Source organism: Marmota flaviventris, chromosome 2 (assembly GCF_047511675.1).
Source record: "Marmota flaviventris isolate mMarFla1 chromosome 2, mMarFla1.hap1, whole genome shotgun sequence".
Classification (NCBI taxonomy): Eukaryota; Metazoa; Chordata; class Mammalia; order Rodentia; family Sciuridae; genus Marmota; species Marmota flaviventris.
Genome location: NC_092499.1, coordinates 13078054 through 13098248, shown reverse-complemented (window position 1 = coordinate 13098248; position 20195 = coordinate 13078054). Strand labels below are relative to the sequence as shown.

General features: G+C 56.3%; 1 protein-coding gene across 1 annotated transcript in view; it reads left to right on the top strand.

Annotated features, from left to right (window-relative positions):
• Slc24a4 (solute carrier family 24 member 4) overlaps positions 1-20195 on the top strand; it is a 131750-nt gene that overhangs the window by 62836 nt on the left and 48719 nt on the right. The window contains exon 3 of the mRNA XM_071607590.1: positions 19211-19287. Coding sequence (XP_071463691.1) covers positions 19211-19287 — 77 coding nt within the window. The remainder of the gene's footprint in view (positions 1-19210; positions 19288-20195) is intronic.

Here is a 20195-nt window from a genome sequence, read left to right as displayed (position 1 = left end):
ACCATTGCCCTGAGCAGAGAGAGACAGTGTTACACAGTGACAAAGAGACTGTGTTCAGCACCCAGGCAGCCTGAGTTCAGATCCCAAATATGCTCCTTACTGTGTGACCTTGGGAAAGTACCTAACCTCTCTGTTCTACGGTGCTAGTTCTGCAACACCCCATGATCTGTGTCTGCCCAGCAGAGGAAAAGCCATGGGGGTCAGGGAGACAGCTCAGGCCCATGGGGACTTTGGACTCAGTCCTCTCCCCACAATGCTGCAGCCCGTCCCTGGGTCTAGAACAGACTAAGACCAGACACGCAGATGCCCGTCGGCATGTTCCTGTTCCCTCCACGCGCCAGCACCCAAAACGCACGGGAGATGTCAGTCCCACGACACTCGGCACCCCACAGCTTGCTGGCCTGGCCCTCGGGTGGCATTTATCAACTTTCTCAGGCGGAGATGAAGGGCGTCCATGTCTGTGGGGACCAGGACGTCCTGGGCCGAGGGCAGGACGCACGCTGTGTCACCTTCCTGCTGGGCGCCAGCAGGTGCCCTGGGCCTGGCCGCCCAGGGAGGTGGACAGGTGTGGGGTCCAGCCCTTGGACTCTAGGTGCCACCCTCTGGGACAGGTGGCTTCTAATCACGTGGGGACAGAAGGGCCATGCAGTCCTTGTGCCCGGCCGGCCTGGGCAGCACCCCTGCCCGTGGGAGGAGAGCGACTGCAGCCACCAGCGGAGTCCCCCCATCCCACGCAGAACGGGTTCTGGGTGGTGGCTGGAGTCGGTGGCTCTGTCACAGGACCTGGAGTCGTGAGGAACGCCCCCGCCCCCTGGTGGTGTTAGAATCTGAAGGCGTCGCTCATCTTTCCCGAGATTTTCTTCCATATCCTCCAAACGCGCTTCTCCACTCAAACCTGCAGTCCTGGCTCTGTGTCCACCCCGCAGGGCTGTGGATGCCCAGTACTAAGAGGTAAAGCCAAGCTCGGTGGCGCAGGCCTGTGATCCCAGCGGCTCAGGAGGCTGAGGCAGGAGGATCGTGAGTTCAAGGCCAGCCTCAGCAACTTAGCAAGGCCCTAAGAAACTCAGGGAGACCCTGTCTCTAAATAAGACATAACAAGGGATTGGGGATGTGGCTCAGTGGTTCAGCACCCCTGGATTCAATCCTCAGTACCTACCCCCCCCAAAAAAAAGCTGATGGGTGTAATTTATACCGACACACAACTGACTGACCGACTGCTTTTTCTCTCTGGGAAGTGATTGCCTTTTTAAATGAAATGTTTGTACAGGCTTCTCTCTGGACTTGCTAGAGCCTCAGTTCAGTGACTCTTAGAAGTCAGTCTCGTGGATTTAAATCCTAAAAGGATGCCGCAGTGAATTTCCCCTTTTGTAAATCTATAAAGCACTAATTAAAAAACAAACTGTAAACAAAGAGAAGGAAGAGTAGCCGAGTGAGGAAGGGGAACGGGAGGGGCGAGGGGCGGGAGGGGAAGTGCTGGGAACTGAGGTCTGCAGGTTCCGGCCTGTGCTTGGTCGGTTCTGCCAGAATGAAGCCCGCTGTTTGGAGAACTGTAATGCACTAACAGGCACTTTGAAAAAGGAAACTGATTTAAAAAATAAACAAAACACTGTCCTTGATGCCATGGATCCCTTGCACGCCTGTCTTCCTGAGAAGGCAGGCCATACAGTCGTGACCAAGTGTGACCGGGTACAGACCCAACTTTGCCACTCGCTGTGTGACTGGGCAAGGTACCCAACCTCTCTGTGCCTTTAACTCAGCTATCGCAGGCATTTCTGCGGGACTCCAGGGGTGGCACGCTGTCCTGCCAGGCAGGCCTCGTGGATTCTCTAACTGGAAGTCAGGTCCTTCCAGAGAACGGACAGGTCGACCGGGGACAGGCCCCAGGTGCTGTTTGTGCTTGTAGCCAAGGGACAGATCTCAACAGTGGAGCAGAAACGATTCCCTCAGCCCCAATCCCGAGGCTCATGTCCTGTGTGGGCCTCCCTCCAGTGGTGACCCAGCACCGGGTGGGTGACGGCCTCGGGTCCAGTGTGCCCGCGGTGGCATGAGCAGGTGCAGAGGGAGTATAGGGCGATGGGGTTTCCAGAGGGATTCAGACGGAGCCCCGTGGACCAAGGGGTGTGTGTGTGTGTGCGTCTTCATACCCACTGTGTGTGTGTGCGCGTGTGTGTGTTCACAGCCACTGTGTGTGCTTCACACCTGCAGGGGATGAGCCAGGATGGAGGAGTAAAGAAGGGCTGGCTGAGTGGCCTGGGGCTCGGCTGTGCTGTGTGTCGTGGTCAAGGCGTCCTCTGGGTGGGTTGGTTGACGGAAGCAGTGACCTCGTCAGCTGCTCCATCGTCCCAGCATGGCCGAGAGCCCGGAAACGGCAGCACCAGGCCTCCCTCGAGGCCAGCAGGTGTGTTTCTTTTCCCTTGGTCCCCGACGGGGCGGGGCCAGCTGCTTCTTCTAGGTGGGGAGTGGCCCATGGGTTGGAGCCGGGCGCTCTGGCTTGTGGGTGAGTTGGGCCCTGCGACTAGCAGGCTGGGTGCTGCAGACAAGTGACTTACCCTCTCTGGGCCTCAGTTTTCTCATCTGCAAAATGGAGGTCATGAGATCTCGCCTTCGGGTAGCGATTAGAACTAAGGGTGTGAGCTCCTCGGCTTCTCTGTGGAGTGTTGCGTTGTTGGCCTTTCCCCTCGTCCTGACCAAGGTCCATCTCTACGTTTCCGCTGCAAGAAGTGTGCGGGGTGGGGAGGTGGCCACACCCGCCCTGTGCTCTGTGGGAGGCCGCGGGGGTTTCCATTCCAGTCTCTGGACTCCACGTCCCCGTGCTTGGTGCTGATCGCCCTCCGGCCTCAGCTTTTCTGAGAGGAAAGAGCTGCAGGAGGAGGAGGTGGCCAGGGTGGGGCGCAGGCTGTCCAGGGCCCCGTGGACGGGCGGTGCAGGCCGGGGGTCCATGGCCGGCTCCCCGGCTGGGGTCTGTGGTTGAGTTCTTCCACGTCTCTGAGGCCACAGGGGCCCCCAGCAACCAGCACAGCTACACCAGGTGGGGAAAGGAGGTGAGCGTCCACGGGGAGGGTCCACGACTGCCAGGCGGAGCTGACGGGGGGTGCAGGGAGCCATCACCGGGGATGAAGCCGTCCTTGGGGAGCCGCCCACGGTCTGCTTTGATGACGGTCCAGAGAAACTGTCCTTTAGAACTCTCCACGCTCTCACAGGAAAGAGCCCTGGACAGGTTTCTGTGAGCTCGAGATGCCCGGGTCACCAGCACCCGGGTCGAGAGATGCACATCGCCAGCGCCATCACGCCCTGTCCCCTGGCTGCAGTGCAGGTCCCCGGGACAGGACACACGCTCTCCAGACTCATGGCAGCAGAGGGGAGTTTACCAGGCCCCTGAGGGATGGAAACTCCACCGTGGTCCTTGATCCCACACGACCCCACAGAATAGCAGATGCACTGGCCGCCTGGTCCCTGTCCTCTGGGTGGGCACGAGCACCAGGCCTGGTGAGACAGGGACAGAGGCAGGGCAGGGGGCAGGGCCTGGCCCCCGGCCACGCTGACAAGCTCAGAGCACAGATTGAGCGGCGGGGACGGCCCCCCTCTCCTCGGCACTCCTGGGAGGGGTCAGTGAAGACACAGAGGCCCCTCCCCAAACCAGCGTCTGTGTTGCCGGGACGCCACCGGTGGGGACCCAGCACCTTCCGGCCAGACCTGGGCTCCGCCCTCGGGAGACCCTCTTCTGGGACCCCAGGGAGGGGCTGGGATGCAGAGCCCTGTGTGCCCCCCAGCCTGTGGGGTCGCTGCACGACGTGGAACCAGGTCCCCGGGCCATCTCTGCGCCCATGGCTGGCCGAGGACACAGGAAGCTCGCTGCCTCCCGATGGTTCCTTCCGAGACCTTCCCAGAGCCCAGGGTGTGGGCCCCGGGATTCCGTGCCTTCACTCTTACACCAGCAATTATGGAGCGCCTCCTGTGTGCGGGTCACCTTCCAGAAACAAGTAAGGCGGAGGCAAAAGCTTTGAGCAAGGCTGTGCAAGAGTTCTCCGAGATAGGCACAGGGTCACGCACACTTCAGAGGTCAAAGCCTCTGCCCCCCCCCACCCCCCGACGGCTGTTCTAACAGCAACTAGATAGGTGGGAATTTTGGTGGCACATGGCAAACAGTAGCCTGGAATGGCATGAACAGGGAGGAGAGGTGACTGGCTCCTGAGCTGAGACCTCAGATCTGGCTTTAGGTGTGGCTGGATCTGGGTGTCAGTGGGTAGCATCAGGATTGGTCCCTTGCCCTTCCTTGCTGGATTCCTTCCCAGCCACCCTCTCTCTACAGAGGGACCCTGGGAAGTACGGACCTGCAATGTGCCGCTTTGGAGAATAGCAGAAAGAGACCTCGTGTGCCCCGGTTCTCTCCGAGAGTGACTGACCTGGGCCGCTGGGGCTGGACATATCTTTCCTCTTGGGCACTGAGTGGGCACAGCCCACAAGCCCCCCGGCCCCTCCACCTTACAGGACCTGTCTTCCACGGGGCCCTCCTGGCCCTGGTGGGCACCACGGGTCCATCCCTGTCCATCTGCCAGCCCCGTGTGCAGGTCAGGGGCCACTGCCTGTCTGCACCTGGCCCTCCTCTCCCTTCCCAGGTCACCCCAGTAGCTTCTCCCTGAGCTCCCATCCCTTCCCATCCCCTGTCCCCAGAACACTGTTTGTGAAAGGGTCCGTCCCTGCAGCTCGAGGGCTGATCCAGCTCCTGACCCCCCTTCTGTGGCTGTGGTCCACCCACTAAAAATGGTTCTGTATTTTAAAATGGTCGGGAAAAAAAAATTTTAAGAACACTACTTTGTGGCCCGTGAAAGGATCCAGAAGTCACTGTCCGTGAAGGCGAATGAAGTTTTCTCGGCAGCAGCTGCGCTCCCGTGCTCACGTGTCACCTGTGGGTGCCCGTGACTGCTGCCCTCACACCAGGACGGAGCTGAGGGGTGGCAGAGACCAATGGCCACAGCGCCAACTGCTGGTGTGGAATAGCAAGTCCTCAGAATTCCTGGGCTCAGAAATCAGGTGCACCCTGGTGTCCTTGGTGTGGCAAAGTCGCTTGAGGCCCTTGCAATCCTGGGACATGCCTCTCTCTTTTGCCCCTGCAGACTCCCTGCCTCCCAGAGGGCACAGAGGTCCTGCCCCCCACCTCCCACCTCCTGCCCCCCACCTCCCACCTCCTGCCCCCCACCTCCCACCTCCATCACCTGCCCCCCGCCTCCCACCGCGGCACCAGCTGGCTCCTTGCCTGGAGTCTCCCTCCTTCCTGGGCCTCCCAGGAGGTCCTGGAGGCCGGAGTGACCCTGCAGAGTGGGAGTGGACGTTTCCCTCTTCGGCATCCCGCTGAGCTCTGGGCGACCACCCCCTGGGGCACTGGTCCTGCTCTGGGCGCCCTTAGCCCCCTGTCTGTCGGCTCCCAGCAGGTGGCCAGCGTTGTCCTTCCTCCCCCTCGGCCCTGAGCACAGTCCCCCAGCTGAGGCCACACTCCGCGCGGGTGGGAAGAAGGGAGAGTCCAAGCCCCGGCTGGAGCCTCTTCAGTCCCCAGGACGGCTGAGCCGGTGGCCCAGGAACACTGGCACAGAAGGGCCGCAGCTGGTGGAGTACAGAGGCTGAGCTGAGGCGGGGGACGGGCCTGTCACCATTCTGCGCCATTCACGGCAATTCATCTCTGCAGGCAAGAGACGCGCCGCAGTTGAGAGACATGGCTTGAAGTGACTTGAGATTCTGAGGAGAAGATGGTCGAAGGGCAGTAGTGGGAATCGGGAGTGTTCTCACCTGTTCCTAGCTCCCCGTTGAGGATAGAGAGTTCTGGAGGGAGGAGAGTGTGTGGACCAAGAGCGAGGGTCCCCTTACAAGGAGGCGGAGTGAGGCAGGCATCAGTGTTCATCAGCAAGGACAGCAGCCATCATTAAAATTTGCTTTATTCCTAGACCAGGGTTTCTGCACGCGACCTCTGTGGCCATGTGGGGCTGGGTGAATCTTTGCTGTGGAGGCTGTCCTGAGCACGGTAGGAGTTTAGCAATGTCCCTATTCACCCTCCCCTGTTGTGACAACCAAAACATCTCCAGGTGTTGGGGATGAGGCAGGACGCACGGTCACTTCTGGTTGAGAACCCTCTCCCTATGTGGATGCTTCCCACACTAGCCTTTGGTGAAAGACCTGTTTTTTATTTGATTTATCTGCTTATAAAATACTAAAGAGTAAATGCCCAGGAAAAGGACCCCGTTGGCAGTGTCAGCGGGTTTAAGTGCTGCCTTTCACTCCGTCCTTTTCCTGTCTTGGTGGGCAACAGAGGGTCCCCAGGCAACACTGTAGCACCACCCTGGACTCGGGGTAAGGCCGGAGGGCCCCCCGTGCCTGGGTGGAGGTCAGGGGTTCTGGTCTTGATGCTTTGCACGCGATTCTTCCCTTGGGCGTGTGTGTGTCGGAGGAGTGACTCGTCCCTGTGGAAGGTGGGCAAAGGCCACTCCTGGGTCACACACCTCTGCAGCTCGGGTGCTCAGGCTTCCCCGAGGAGGGGCTGGAGCAGAGCTTCCCGCCAATATTCCTGGGTTGGTGTCACCCCCGGGGGGTGCAGGTCAGTCCCACTGGAGAGAGGATCCCCGCCCGCCCCGCGCTGGACGCAGAGCAGGGTGTAGTCCACGTCCTGGCCCAAGGTCAGCTTCAGCGGTGCTGATTGGTCACCCTCGCCTTTTGTCCTGTGGCCCAGAAGGAGCCTGTGAGCAGAGGGAGACGCGGTGGGAGGAGTGTCTGCGTTTTGAATCCAGGTGACAGACCAGAAAGAAGTCCGGGGAAGGAACAGGCCCCGGGAGCGGCCAGTGAGTGAGAGTGGCCTCCCGGGTCTCACCCTGGGATTGCCGTGAATTTACAAACAAGCCCGCGGTGCTCTTGCGGAGCCCAGGGGGTCGTGTCTCCTACCAGCTCAGGGAGGGCGGGAAGGATGAGATCCAGACCCAGAGACTCTTCCCTAGAGATGACTCGCCCGTCGGAGCCGGAGCCGAGGGGGACGTCAGAGAGGACGGAAGGAATCCTGCACTCTCTTGTTCTCCTGAGAGTTTAGAGAGAAAAGGGGTCATGTGTCCCCATCACAGCCGTGTTGGTTAAGCCCTGCTGAGTGACGGACAGACCTGCCTGTCCCCTCCTCCACCTGTGCTCTTGCTGGATCCTGTTAGCTGGGCCCTAGTGGCCGATGGCTCATTAGAGTGTAAATGTTTACAGGGACCCTGCATCTGCTCAGCCAGTGATCACGCCCGCCCTGCACAGGCAACTCTGTAGAGAGACGCTGTCCCGTTCTTTCCAGAAAGATCTCAGAGGCCTTCCCCAAGGTGACCAGTGAACTCCGCTCCCATTTGTGCTGAATCCTGCTGGAGACCTCTTGCCTTGACGCGGCTCAGGAGAGAACAAGACTTAGGTGTGGGAGGAGGCGGGACAGGGCTAACGGGGGACACTGCCGAGCACACAGGGCCCCGATGGAAGTCGGGTAAGGGCTGAGCGCTGAGGGAGGGTGGCACGTGGTGATGGTGGCCTATCAGGTCCCTCCCTAAAGTGCTTGTTCCAGTGCCAGCCTGACTTCCTGGTTCAGCCTTGTCCGGAAAGTTGTGGCTCCTCATTCTTCACATCCCGGCTCCGACTTCCCACAGCCCACTGTAACCCTCAGGGTTCTCCAGAGAAGCAGAGTCAGTAGGAGGCACACACACGTGTGCCCTGTGTCTCTTCATGAGTCTAGAAATCCACACATCCACACTGACAGAATAGGTATGTGTGTGAGTCAGCCTTCTGTCACTATAACAAAATGTCTGAGGTCATTAATCTATACAGAGAAAAGGTTCATTTTTGGCTTACAGTTTTGGAGATCCCAGCCCAAGACCAAGTGGCCCTCCTGCACTGGGTCTTTGGCAAGGCTGGGGCATCACAGTGGGAGGCTCATGAACAAACCCTCACCGCATGAGCCAGGAAGCAACAGAGGGAGAGAAAGAGGACGAGACTGGGGTCCCACAGTCCCTTTCTAGGGTATGGCTCCAATTACCTAAGGAGCTCCTCTAGCCCCACCCCTTCAAGGTCAGCAGCACGGCCCATAGTGCTGCCCTGGGGACCAAGCCTTTGACACGTGGACCTTGGAGTGACGCTCATCCAAACCTCAGCACTGTGTGTGTGTGTGTGTGTTTCCATATGAGATTTGCTTTAAGGAGTTAACTCCTTAAAGGAGCCGTGGGAGGGCCAGTCTGAACCGGCAGGGCGGCAGGAGCTGACCTGCAGCTTGAGGCGGGATCCCTTCTCCCAGAAACCCCAGTTTCGACTCCTAAGGCCTGTGACTACCTGCGTGGAGTGGACTTCACACCCACGTTATCTGAGTGGTCTCTGCGCCCCAGCTCCGCCGCAGCGGACCTTCAGCTCATTTATAACCCCACAGAGCTCCGGCTGTCTTGTCTGGCTGAATAACGGGGTGCTGCCGGCTGGCCGTGGAGGCCCGTGGAGCCCACTGCCGCTCGGCCCACAGCCCGGCCTGGCCCAGGACAGAGCGTGGGGGAGGGCAGGGGGTGCCTGCTCAGCGCCAGCCCTTCCCCCTGTGTCCTCGCGCCTGCTTGCACTTGAGGCTGCCCAGGCCAAGGAAGGACCCAGCGTCTCTGCGGGCACCAGGAGTTAGTCTGAACACTCCTGGGTGATCGGTGTAGACTTTTATTCCAGGTCATTGTTCTCCTAATGGGTTGAGGGACCACGAATTGTCTCATCTAAATGGTGACGTTTTTGAGAGCAGAGGGGACGCTGGTAATTATACTGGACAGCAGGTGGGCGTCAGGACCTTGGCCTGGTTGGCCTTGGAGCTCATGGACACAGGTGTTTTCAGTGCCTGTGTTCTGTGACAGGTTCGTCACATCGGTGAGCGCCAGCACGGTGGTAGGTCAAGTTGCTTCTCCAAAGAGATCCCGTGATGTCCTAACTCCCGGAACCTGTGAACGTGACCTTATTTGGAAGTGGGGTCTTCACAGAGGTAACTCGTCACAATGAAGTCACACTGCACGAGGGTGGCCTTAAACCTAATGATTGGTGTCCTTACGAAAAAGCCACATGGAGACAGAGTGGGGCAGAGGTGACCAAGGAGTGACACATCTGCAAGGCAGGAAAGGCCAAGGACGGCGTGCTGTCCCCGGAGGCTAGAAGAGGCGGGAACAGATTCTCCGAGTCTCAGAAGAGCCGACCCTGCCAGCACCTTGGCTTCCAGACTGTCCCACCTGGACCGGGTTTCAGGGGGTTTAGGTCTGGTGCTTTGTACAACAGCCCCAGGAAGCACTTTCATTAAAACCCTGAGCCAAGTGCCCCGTGTGTGCCAGGTTTGGACCTAAGTGCCAGGAAGAATCTGCTTGTTCTCCTGAGGCCCCCGAAGTCCATGCCTGTGACGTTCACAGACCGGCCATAGGTCCTGGTCAGACAGCGAGTGACCGTTTCTGCTGGCTGATTGGACAACGGGAATTAACACGTGGCTCCGATGCACTCTTGTGGCCACCTTTGCCAGCCGAGGACACGCAGGGCCCTTCACCACGCGGGGCCTGATCCCCTAGGGACCCTGGTTCCATTCTTGTCACCTGCAATGGCCAGATGGCTCTATCCTGTTCTGCAGTCCTGTTCCTGGGGTGCAGATGGCCTGATGGCGTGAGTGAGCTGAGTGGGCCCCGGGTCAAGTCCACTGCTCCCTGGGCTTCTGCAGCTGCCCTCCAGCTCCAAAGACGAGCTCAGCAGCCCAGGACGGTCCAGCCTGTCCCCGTCTTCACCGGGAGGTGCAGCGATGGCCGACACTGTCCACTTGGACGCGTGTATCCTCACCAGGTGGGACAAGGAGGCCGAGCCCTCTGTGGTCAGGGGACACCCCCCTGCTCCTGAGCTGTGAGGAGAGGCTGAGTCGGTGAAGGCCACGGGTGTTAAGGGCACAGCGTGGGTTCACATGACCGTGACCCCGTAGCTACCACCTGTGATCTAGAACCTTCCTGTCACCTGAAGTCCCTGTCATTTTCTGCCTGACCCCTCCTGCCCCAGCGTCTCTTTCCTCCTCTGGACTCTCCGGGGCAGCCGGGGAACGGCCTGCTCTGCCTCCGCCTCTGAGCCCCGGAGTCTCTCACAGTGGCTTTTAGGCCTCGGGGCTTTTTCGATGAACCATAGTAAATTGACTTTCACTGTTGCCATGGAAACAGTGGAACCCCTTGCAGGGCACTGGGGTCCCCGGGAAGCCCCGACTCCCCCTGCTGCGCCCTGGGTGGGCTGGGCGTGGGTTCCACTGTGTGCTTGGCGTGTGCCTCTGTTCACAGCCGAAGGTTGACCTGTGTGACGTCTTTTCACCTGGGATGAGCGTTCTTCCCACACCCAGTGTCTTGAATGTCCCCCTAGATGACGTCTGTCTAACTCGCCAGGAGAGCAGGGGCTTTTGCCCGCTGGGTCACGGGTGTCCCCAGGATCTGGAGCAGTGCTGGCCGAGGGGGACATGTGTGAAAGAGTAGAGGGACGAATCACAGCTGTGTGACCGGCCGCCTGGATGACAGAGTGGCTTCTGCTGTCTGCAAAAGCAGTCCACACGAGTGACTTTCTTCTCAGGCTTCCGATGATAACCTTAGAATAGGCTCCATGTGAAGAGTGGTCGTGTCAAATCACTGAGCTGAGGTTCTTGGCTCTTGACGTATAGCCAGAGGCTCTTGACGTATAGCCAGAGGCTCTTGGGAGCTGAATCACTCAGACTTTAGTTGTGGCTCTGCCTCTTCCTGGTTGTGGGACCTCGGGCAACTTAATTAACCTTTCTGTGGCCTCGTTTACCCACTTGTGAAGCAGGACTTATGATGATAGCATTGCAAAGGCGGGTTAGGATTAAATGAGATTCTATAATTCTATGTAAAAGTACTGTGCTCATCAGTTTTCTATCACTATGATGAAATAACAGATAATTAACTTATGAGGATAAAAGGTTTATTTTGGTTCACAGCTTTGGAGATTCCAGGCTCTGATAAATTGGCCCTGGTGCTTTTGGGCTTGTGGCAAGGCAGCACATGGTAGAGGGAAGGGGAAGTGGAGCAGAACTGCTCACCTCAGGAAGAGGAGTCAGGCAGAGACGGGGGTCCCACAGTCCCCTTCAAGGGCATGTCACCAATGCCCTAAAGATCCCCCCACTAGGTCCCACCTTTGAAAGCTCCATCCCTTCCCAGTAGTGACACCCTGGGGACTGAGTGTTTATTACAGACTTTTGGGGGATATACTTCTGATCCAAACTATAGCAAGTTCTTAGAGCACCCGGCATGTGCTAAGCCTGTGTGTGTGTGTGTGTGTAAAGCCCATTGTACCTGTTTTCCAAATAGCAATGTTCTCCTTAATAATCCTTCTCCTTTTGATAAGCAGTAGTGCTGTGTCTTGCCCCCCCCCCCCCCCCCCGTGACTGGTCCCCGGTCTGCTGCATAGTGGGCGGGGGGTCTCGGTTCCCAATTCACTTTGGATATGAGCACATTATGTCATTGACTGTTCTCTCTGGTGTCAGCTGGCAAAGGTCCCAGCAGTACAGGGATGAGCACACAGTCAGGACAGCCGTCAGAGAGCACATAACCCAGTGCAAGGGAAAGATGGTCGGACGGAAGGTGTTGCTAATTGTGGGAGTAAACAAAGGCCACCCAGGGGAAGGCAAAGCCAGGCACCTATTCAGAGTCAACAGCCGGGGTCGGCTACTGTCACCTGCACTTGGCAGACCCGTCAGGCGAGGGGGCAGGGAAGCCTATGGTGGGGGGCTATGGTTTGAGGTGAGGTGTCCCCACACCCGCTGTGCTCAGAGGCTGAGTGATAGGTCACGGGGAGCTGCACCCTGATCGCCCAGCCTAGTCTGAGTGGACTGACCTGATAACTGTTCGGAATGGACTAGCTGGAGGGGTTGCCTGCAGGAGGCCGTCACTGGGCGTGTGCCCTGGCGTGGTTTGTCTTCCCGGTGGACAGAGCAGCTTCCCCTCCTCGCCCTCCACCGTGAACTCTGCCTCCCTTAGGCCCAGAGCTTTGGCCTCGGCCAGCCTCAGACTGGATCTGCGAGAAAACGTCGGCAGTTTGAGACACGCGGTCTGCAGGGTCTTGCTACCTCATTTCCAAACCAGGTCACACTCCAGGATTCCTGGTAGACTCGAATGTGGGGGACACGATTCAATTCCCTTCAGGGAGACGTTGGAGCATTCTCTGGTTGGTGTATTAGTCAACTCCTGTCACTTTATAAGCTGATTATCTCAGGTATTTTTTAAAGAGAGAGGGTATTTTTTTGTTTCAGAGTTTCTAATCCATGATTGATTGGCCCCGTGTTTGGTCAGGGCCAGGACAGCATACCATGGCCGGAGCTTGTGGGGACACAGAGCTCCTCAGCTCATGACAGGGACTGGGTCCCACAATTCCCTTTGGAGATATGTCCCTAAGGACCTAAGGACCTCCCTCTGGGTCCCACCTCTGAAAGACCCCACGCCTTCCCAACATGCCACACTGGGGACCATGCTTTAAACACAGGCACCTTTCAGGGACATTCAAGATTCAAACTCGGGCAGCTGGCCTTGAGTTGGAACCCAATTGACCGTCACTGGCCATCACTGACCAGGCCTGGCCAATCTGGGCTGGTGGCTATGAGGTGGTAGTCTGGTTTCCTGAGATGGCTGCTGCAGAGAGAGTTTGTCTGGTGTCTCCTTGTCCTGTCAGGTCCCACAGCCCTGTGACTAACTACTTGTTCTGAGTACAGCGTCTGACCTTCTCTGGACATTGGTGTCTCCCCTGTGAAGTGGGGGTCAGGGGTCCTTGTTGCTATAGGACAAGGATCTTTGGCATCAGAGCTGGCAGAGAGATGCAGATGCAGGAGCCACTTAGAAACCCGGGGATGGTGGTGAGCCTGCTCCCCCTCCCGGGTGGGAACAGCTGAGCCACGTAGAATCAGGAGCTCCGTCCAGTTGTGAGATTTTGTGGTGGGTGATCCCGTGGCCGAGGCTACTGATCATATTCTTATTTTTTTGCAGCACATAATCTCTTGGAATGTCCAGAAAGACAGGATTGTCAACTCCTTTTCCTGCTGGTTAAGCTGATGATTTGATCTAATTTTATTTACTCCTACTTGGGACAGGAGGTGATGGTCTAAAACCTCCACCTGCCAACTCTTGCCCATGAGAGGCAGAAGATTGCTATCGAAGTTATTTTAAACCATAGAATTGGGGAGAGAAAAAAACAATCACAATTTTTTTTTTGCTTTGGGCTCCTGGTGCTTGGGTGGTTTCTAAACCACATACCTTATGTAAGTTGAAATGCTAGAAATTCGAAGCTATTTAAACGACTTCCCAGCCCTGCAGTCTTGTTTTCATAGTTTGAGAATAAACGTCAGGGCTTAGAATGTGAGGTTATTTTTAACCAGAGTAGAAAGCAAAGACAGAATGACATGTTTGGAGGCAGATTAAAAAAAAAAAAAAAAGTTCAATTCACAGTTAGCATTCCCTAAAGAGAATCGGCTAATTGAAAGGTTTAAGAAAGATCTGCATCTACCAGAAAGCATGGCGCTGCTGACAGCGTTCTGTCTGCAGGGTCGTGCGGCCGCAGAGCAGCAGTTTGGAAGTGCTGGTTCCGGGAAGGCTGGTCAGCCTGGCCTGCAGAGCCTCTCGGGGCAGGCCTCGAAGGTCTCCCTGGGGTTTCTGGCTCTGGTCTTATGTGCTGAGAAGCCGTCTGGCTGGACCACATGGTGGGAGGGCTGGCTGGGGGAGGCTGGGGTGGGGTCAGTGGGGTGGTCCCCGAGAGATGCTGCTGGGGGTGCAGGTGGAGGGTGAGTGGGCTTGAGAGTAGTTTGGGAAGGGAGATTGTCTGAGGACTGACGGGAGCTGGGTGTATCAGTCGGTGTTCGGTGCAAGACATCGAAACCATCCTCAGTATTTTAAACAGAAAGGATTGAATGCAGGGAATTAGGTGCTTACAGAATCACAGGTGGAAGGAGCCGCCCTGTGTCTGAGGCTTGTGTCCCCCAGAATTCCCATGGGGAAGCATGACCCCCACGGGGTGGTGTCAGGAGGGTCCTTGGGAGGTGCTCAGGTCATAGCTCTGCCTCCTCCCTCATAGGAGATGTTCCAGGGCTGCCTGGCATCTGTCCCCTCCAGGATGTGTGGACAGAGGAGACACCTTCTCTGACGCAGAGAGTGGGGCCTTGGTCTTGGCCTTGCAGCCTCCAGAACCATGAGAAATCAATTTCCATTGTTCCTGATCCCCCCAGGGTGGCCTGTTTTGTTATAGCAGCCACATGGACTCAGACAGGCGGGCAATGGAATGATCAAGTTAAAAACATTCTGCGCCGACCAAGGGAGCGGGTGGTCCTGCCGGCAGAGCTTCCTGGCCCTCTCCGTAGCCCTGGTCTCCAGGACCAACTGAGCAAGAAGAGCGCGCTTCCTCTTTCCTGTCCTCAGAGTCTCCTGGGTCAACAGGGCCAGGGCTGCCAGGGAGCTGAGGCTCCTCAGAGCAGGACACAGGCCTGAGCACGTGTGACCGTGAACCACCCAGCAGGACCCCGTAGCTATGTCCCCTTGGCAGGTTCACACGAGAAAGTGGGAATGGACCTTGAGCGCTGGGTGGCCGTCCCCCCATCATGAGCTGTGAGGAAGGAGTAGGCTTCAGCAACAGCTCCCCCATTTCCCTCCTGCACCCTGAGATGGCTGGTGGGCCACTCCCTGGGGCTGGGCTTCGGGTGTCAGGATGCCAAGGAAGGGTGTCCAGCAGCTGCCGGGGAGATTAGGTCTTGAGCTCTGCAAAGACCAAAGTTTGAGAGATGCCTGTGGAGACTAAAGGTCAGAGCCGAGAAGAGGGAGAAGAGGGCTGGGGAAAAGGCCCCAGGAACACCAGCATGCAGGGGAGCCTACAGGAGACTGAGGCAAGGAGGAGTGGAGGGTCCCGGAAGCCAAGCAGGAACGCTTGGCGAGGTGGGCTCACACGACGCGGGTGGACGTCCAGGCATCTTGCTACGTATAAGATGCAACCAGAAAGGCTGCGCGTGACACGATTCCATCCATAGGACATTCTGGAAAAGGCAAAGTAGAGAACGCAGACATCACTGGTGGCCAGGGTTGGGGAGCAGGAGGGGGTGACTAAAAAAGTCAGCACAGGGAGTTTGGGGGGATGGAGGGTCCTGGGGGTGTGGCGGCGGATGTGAAGGTCCATGCGGTTCTCACAGCCCGTAGAGCTGCAGCCTGAGGAGCGAGTTTTACTGTATGTAAATGTAATATGGATGTAATATGGATGGACAGATGGACAGTCCACAGGTCCTTTTGTCCATTCATATGTACATTCATTAATATGTGAACAAGAAGTGGTTTGTTCTGTTGAATGTTTCAAGGAGATGAAGGAAGGTGAGTGACAGGTGTCTTGACCTGTCGGAGTGGGTCCCGGGCTGCGGGCAGAACTGAGCTGATTCCTCCCTCTAGGAACTTGGCTGCTGGCCATGGCCTCAGAGCTTCCAGGGCCTGAGCCCCTTGGTAAAGAGACTGGCCCCGAGACACGCACCTGTGATAGTAAGATGCTCACTGGGAAGAGCCTGTGCCGCCTGGTTGCGTGACTCTAGGGAATACTTGAGGCTTTCAGGGCCTCTGTGTCCTCATCAGTAAAGTAGGGACAACGAGCTTCTCGGGATCGCCTGAGACCGAGGGGCTTGGAAAAGTTAGAAATGCAACCTTTGGAACTGGACATGGGTGCCACTGTATTTACCGGCTCCCTGCATGTCCTCACCTCCCCTGGTCAGTGACTGCTGGCCCTGTCCACTCCTCGCCATCATGAAAAGCTTCCTACTCTGTCTGTCCTTTATTACTTGTCCATCTGCACCAGGCCAAGCATATAGTAAGGCCACATCTGGGAAACGGCACTCACCTGGTGCCTGGTGCATAGCAGATGCTCAAGAAACACATACTGACCCCACCCTTTCAGGATCCAGGTAGCTTCCATCCTGATGACCTCCTGCCTTTGGAGCAGCTTTGGTGCCCTCTGAGAGTCAGATCACCTTTGAGATGAAGCCACGTGCTCAGGGAGGCTCGGGGTACACAGTCTCGGGGGCAGGGGGGTCTGTAAACATCAGTTGGATAATTCGTACTTGACAACTAGCAGCGATGTCGGCAGAGGTGCAGAGCCTCGCAGGGGCGGTTCAGAGCCTCACGTGGGCAGCTTTTGTGAGTGAAGAAAGCTCAGGTGTGCCTTGAGGACCTGAGTGCACGTGTGCAGGGTGCTGGGGGCACTGGAGATGCTTCTGTCCCGGGCCCTTAGGGCTCCCCTCTGATGTGGGGAGGGCAGCTGGCAGGAGCCACCTGCCTGCAGTGCCCTGGGTGCTGCGCACAGTCCAGGCCCGTCATGTGGAGGGAGGCACACATCTGGCCTGCAAGGACACCTGGGCGTGTCCAAGGCCAAGAAGGAAGAGAAGTCACTCTGGGTACCAAGGTGCAAAGGCAAGAACCTTAACAGGGGGGTAGGGAGCAGCTGCCTTGCCTCCTGTCCCCTCCCTCCCCCTCCCTCCCAGAGCCTGGGATCATCCCTGTGTCCCTGAGTTCCCCAGCTCGGTTCCACCTGCAGACAAATCTCTGCCTTCCCCGTCCCCACGCCCCTGGATTCCTGCAGCTTAAAGGCTTAGGCACGACCTCAAAAGCCATGTGTGTGACCTCAAAAGCCATGTGTGTGCCCCGCTCATTCCTCTCTCCTGGGGGGGGCGATTTGAGCAGCAGGGACAGAATCCACCCCTCTCAGACCTGGATGGGGCTTCCAGTCCTGGGAGCAGGGGAGGAGGAGGAAGGTCTCCTTGGGAACCCCGGGCCACGTGGCTCCTCTGCAGCTGTGGAATCTGTTCTCCCATCCTCTGCTCTCCTGCCGTCCTCTCCCCTCCGGGCCACTTCTGATTTCTCTATTGTTATTGTACAACAAAGTTGTGTCCTCTAGAGCCATGGGGTCAGCGGCGATCCCATGAGCTAACGATCCTCAGAGCCATTGCACGGAGTCCTCAGGACACCAGGGTCTGCTGTGATCCTGGCTCCTAGAGGGTATGGCCCTGGGGTTTAGCAGATTGCCAAGGTCACGCAGGTCTAAGGGGGCAGAAGCACTTCCCAAAACCTAATTCTGTCTGCAAACGACAGGTGTACCTAACATACAACATATTTGCAGTCCGAAGTTATTGCTCTTGGTGGCCAAGGTGGGAGGGACAGGGATCCCCTGCCACCTGGCCAGCTGCTGGAGGATTCAAGTCCTAAAGAGAGGAGAGAATCGGTCCCAGCTACCAGCCACTGGCTGGGAGTGGGGAGCAGTTCTCTGTGGGCTGCAGTCTTGGACATCAGGGTTAGGGCATGCCACACCCAGTAAGGAGCAGCGGGACGGACTGGAGAAATGACCAGGCCATTTTAAGTCTATGGGTGGCCAAGCCAGCCTCCAATCCACAATGCACCATAATTCCCAGTCTTGACCTGTGTGGCTGGGTTCCCTGAGCTGGTCACGTCCCTCTCTGAGCCTCACCCCAAAACAGGCATGCATAAGGCCGTAGTGCCAGCCCCCTGGATTCAGGGTATATCAGAAGACTCGGGTGGGCACTGAGAATGGCAGGTATGTCTGGGGGTGCCATACCTGCTGCCCTTGATGTCAGTGTCAGGACACCTCTGTGGCCCTCCAGCGTACATCAGGGGAGCTGAGCAAGGCGGGAGAGTGAGCAAGGAGTCTGATCCCACCAAGGGCAAAGCCACTTATAACCCACATCCCCTCCCTGCTGGAGGCCAGGTGATGTGTCCTCAGCAGCGTGACTTTATTTTGATTCTCAGAGACGTGTCAGGATTGGATAAATCGCCAGCTCTCAAAACACTGGTTTGCAGAGTCGGGAAATGCCTCAAATTCTCATGTGAGAAATGTCTATTGATCTGCACTGAACCATCCCGGACAGCTCCATTCATCCTGGAAATAAGACCCCGGCAGCGAGACGGCCGAATCTCTCCCTTAGTAATTCTCATCTCCAGGCAGAAAATCCCTTGCAGCAGATCCATGCCCTTGAACTGGCAGCAGCAACTGTATTAAGGGAGTTGGATTACAGAGAGAGAGGGAGGGAGGGAGGGAGGGATGAAAGAATCCATTCTTTTCTAGGTGTTTGGGGAGCTGTTCTTTGTTGTTGGTAGAATCTGATGTTCAAATCAGGAAAGTTTCCATATGAGGCAGAAACCATCATTGTCAAAGCTTATGGCAAATGACATTTACAGAGAAGGGATTTCTGTCCTGGACGTCCAGTTAGCACGCATCTAGCAAGCATTAATTGAGTGTCTACTATGAGCCTATTGTCACTCCCGGTACCTGGAGGGCTGGCAAGGTTAACAGCATTGTCACAGGATAAAACAACATAGATTGTCATTTTGGTTAATATTTTGCCGTTGCTTATTTAATTGATTGTTAAGGTCTATTAAGAACCCATGTGCCAGGCCTGGCCTGGGCACTGAGGACACGGTGGCGAACTGGGCAGTGAGGGTCACTGTCTTTCAGAAGTTTCTAGTCTATCTGTGTGATAAGAACTGGAGGGGGTCTGGGAGTTGTCCTTTTAGCATGTGTTTGTGAGAATGCTCACCCATTGGTCATCTCAGGTGGTGGGAAGATGAGAAGGGATCAGTCTCCATTCCCAGGGCATCCAGAGGCTGATGAGTGGCTCAGGGCTGCTTGGGAGGGGATGGTGCATTTGCCTCAGATTGTTTCCATATTTTCGCTCTTATGAATACAACTATGGGCATTTGTGCACAAGTTTGTGGGCAGGCGTTGCATTTATCTAAGATGTACACTTGGGAATGGAATTACTAGGTCCTGTGGTCACTGCCACCTTTTGATGAACTCCCAAAGCCACTCTGTGTCACCTTCCCTCCAACATGGTATGAGGGTTCTGATATCTCCTTATGGCCAACATTTGTTCTGTCTTTTGGACTGTAGCCATCTTGGTGAGTATAAAGTATTTTGTATAGTTTTTCAAAATATCTAAAACATGATGGATTCTAAGGTGCTAGAGTAGCTGGGTATAATCTAGTCTCCAGCACCTTTTCCTAAGAACACTCGTCTGCCCTGGGCTGAGAAATAGCTGACCTTCTTGCTCGTCAGCCCGAAGCCAGTGGACTCCATAATTCCTTGTTGGACTCCCAGGTCTCAAGTGAGGTTTGGGGGCCCACTGATTCCTAACCCTCTGTCATCCCCTCTTGTCTTCCAGCCATCCACGAGTTCCCCACAGACCTGTTCTCCAATAAGGAGCGACAGCACGGAGCTGTCCTGCTGCACATCCTCGGTGTAAGTGGTCCTTGCGGGCATGATGTCACACACCTAAAACCTGTCTGCACGGGGTGGCCAAGCCACAGCCCCTGAGAGATTCCATTCAGTCCTTGCCACAGCCCCGAGAAAAAAACAGATGCCAAAAACCATTTTGCCCACTGAGAGGTAATATCTCCAATGTGCTCGGTGACTCACTCAGTGTCGTTGCCCCGAGCCACACAGGAAGTGGTTCAGTCCTGTCTGCTCTCTGCTTTTTTAATGGTGCATGACAGCACCTCTTCCTGATGTGTAACCATGAGCCAATAAATACAGGTCAAGGGTGTCAACCACTGCACGACATAGAGGTCTTCCGTACAACCCCGCCCCAGACAATTTGCCCACCTTTACTTACCTACAGTTGAAACCCTTGCACTTCCTCTCAAACTTCCCTCCATGTGCAGATGGGCCCTGATAACACGTGGTGAAGTTCAAATAGCAAATCAAAAAGGGAATAATGGGTTCAAACTGACATCATAGATGCTGCCTCCGTAATGGGGCAGGCGAACTCCAGGCCCAGCCATGCGTGTCTCACTGCCTGTTGTTGTAAATAAAGTTTTATTGGAACACAGCACTCCCATTCATTTCTGTGCTCTCCACGTCTGCTGTGGTGCATCTGTCTAAGTGGCCCACAAAGCCAAAAATATTTACTTTCTGGCCCTTCCCAGAAACCATTTGTTGACTCTGTGGACTGGAGTTGGGAGACGAAGCAGGGCAAGGCCGGCTTTGCTACTTTGGATCGACCACGGCAAATTTCCCTTCTGATCACAGCCCAACCGCCCAGCACCATCTGCTTGTATATTTAATCCCAGGCAGACATTAGTCTTTTAAAAGAGATAATTAAGAAAGTAAAATCTGGGATTCTCACATTGACAGCGACAACCGGAGAG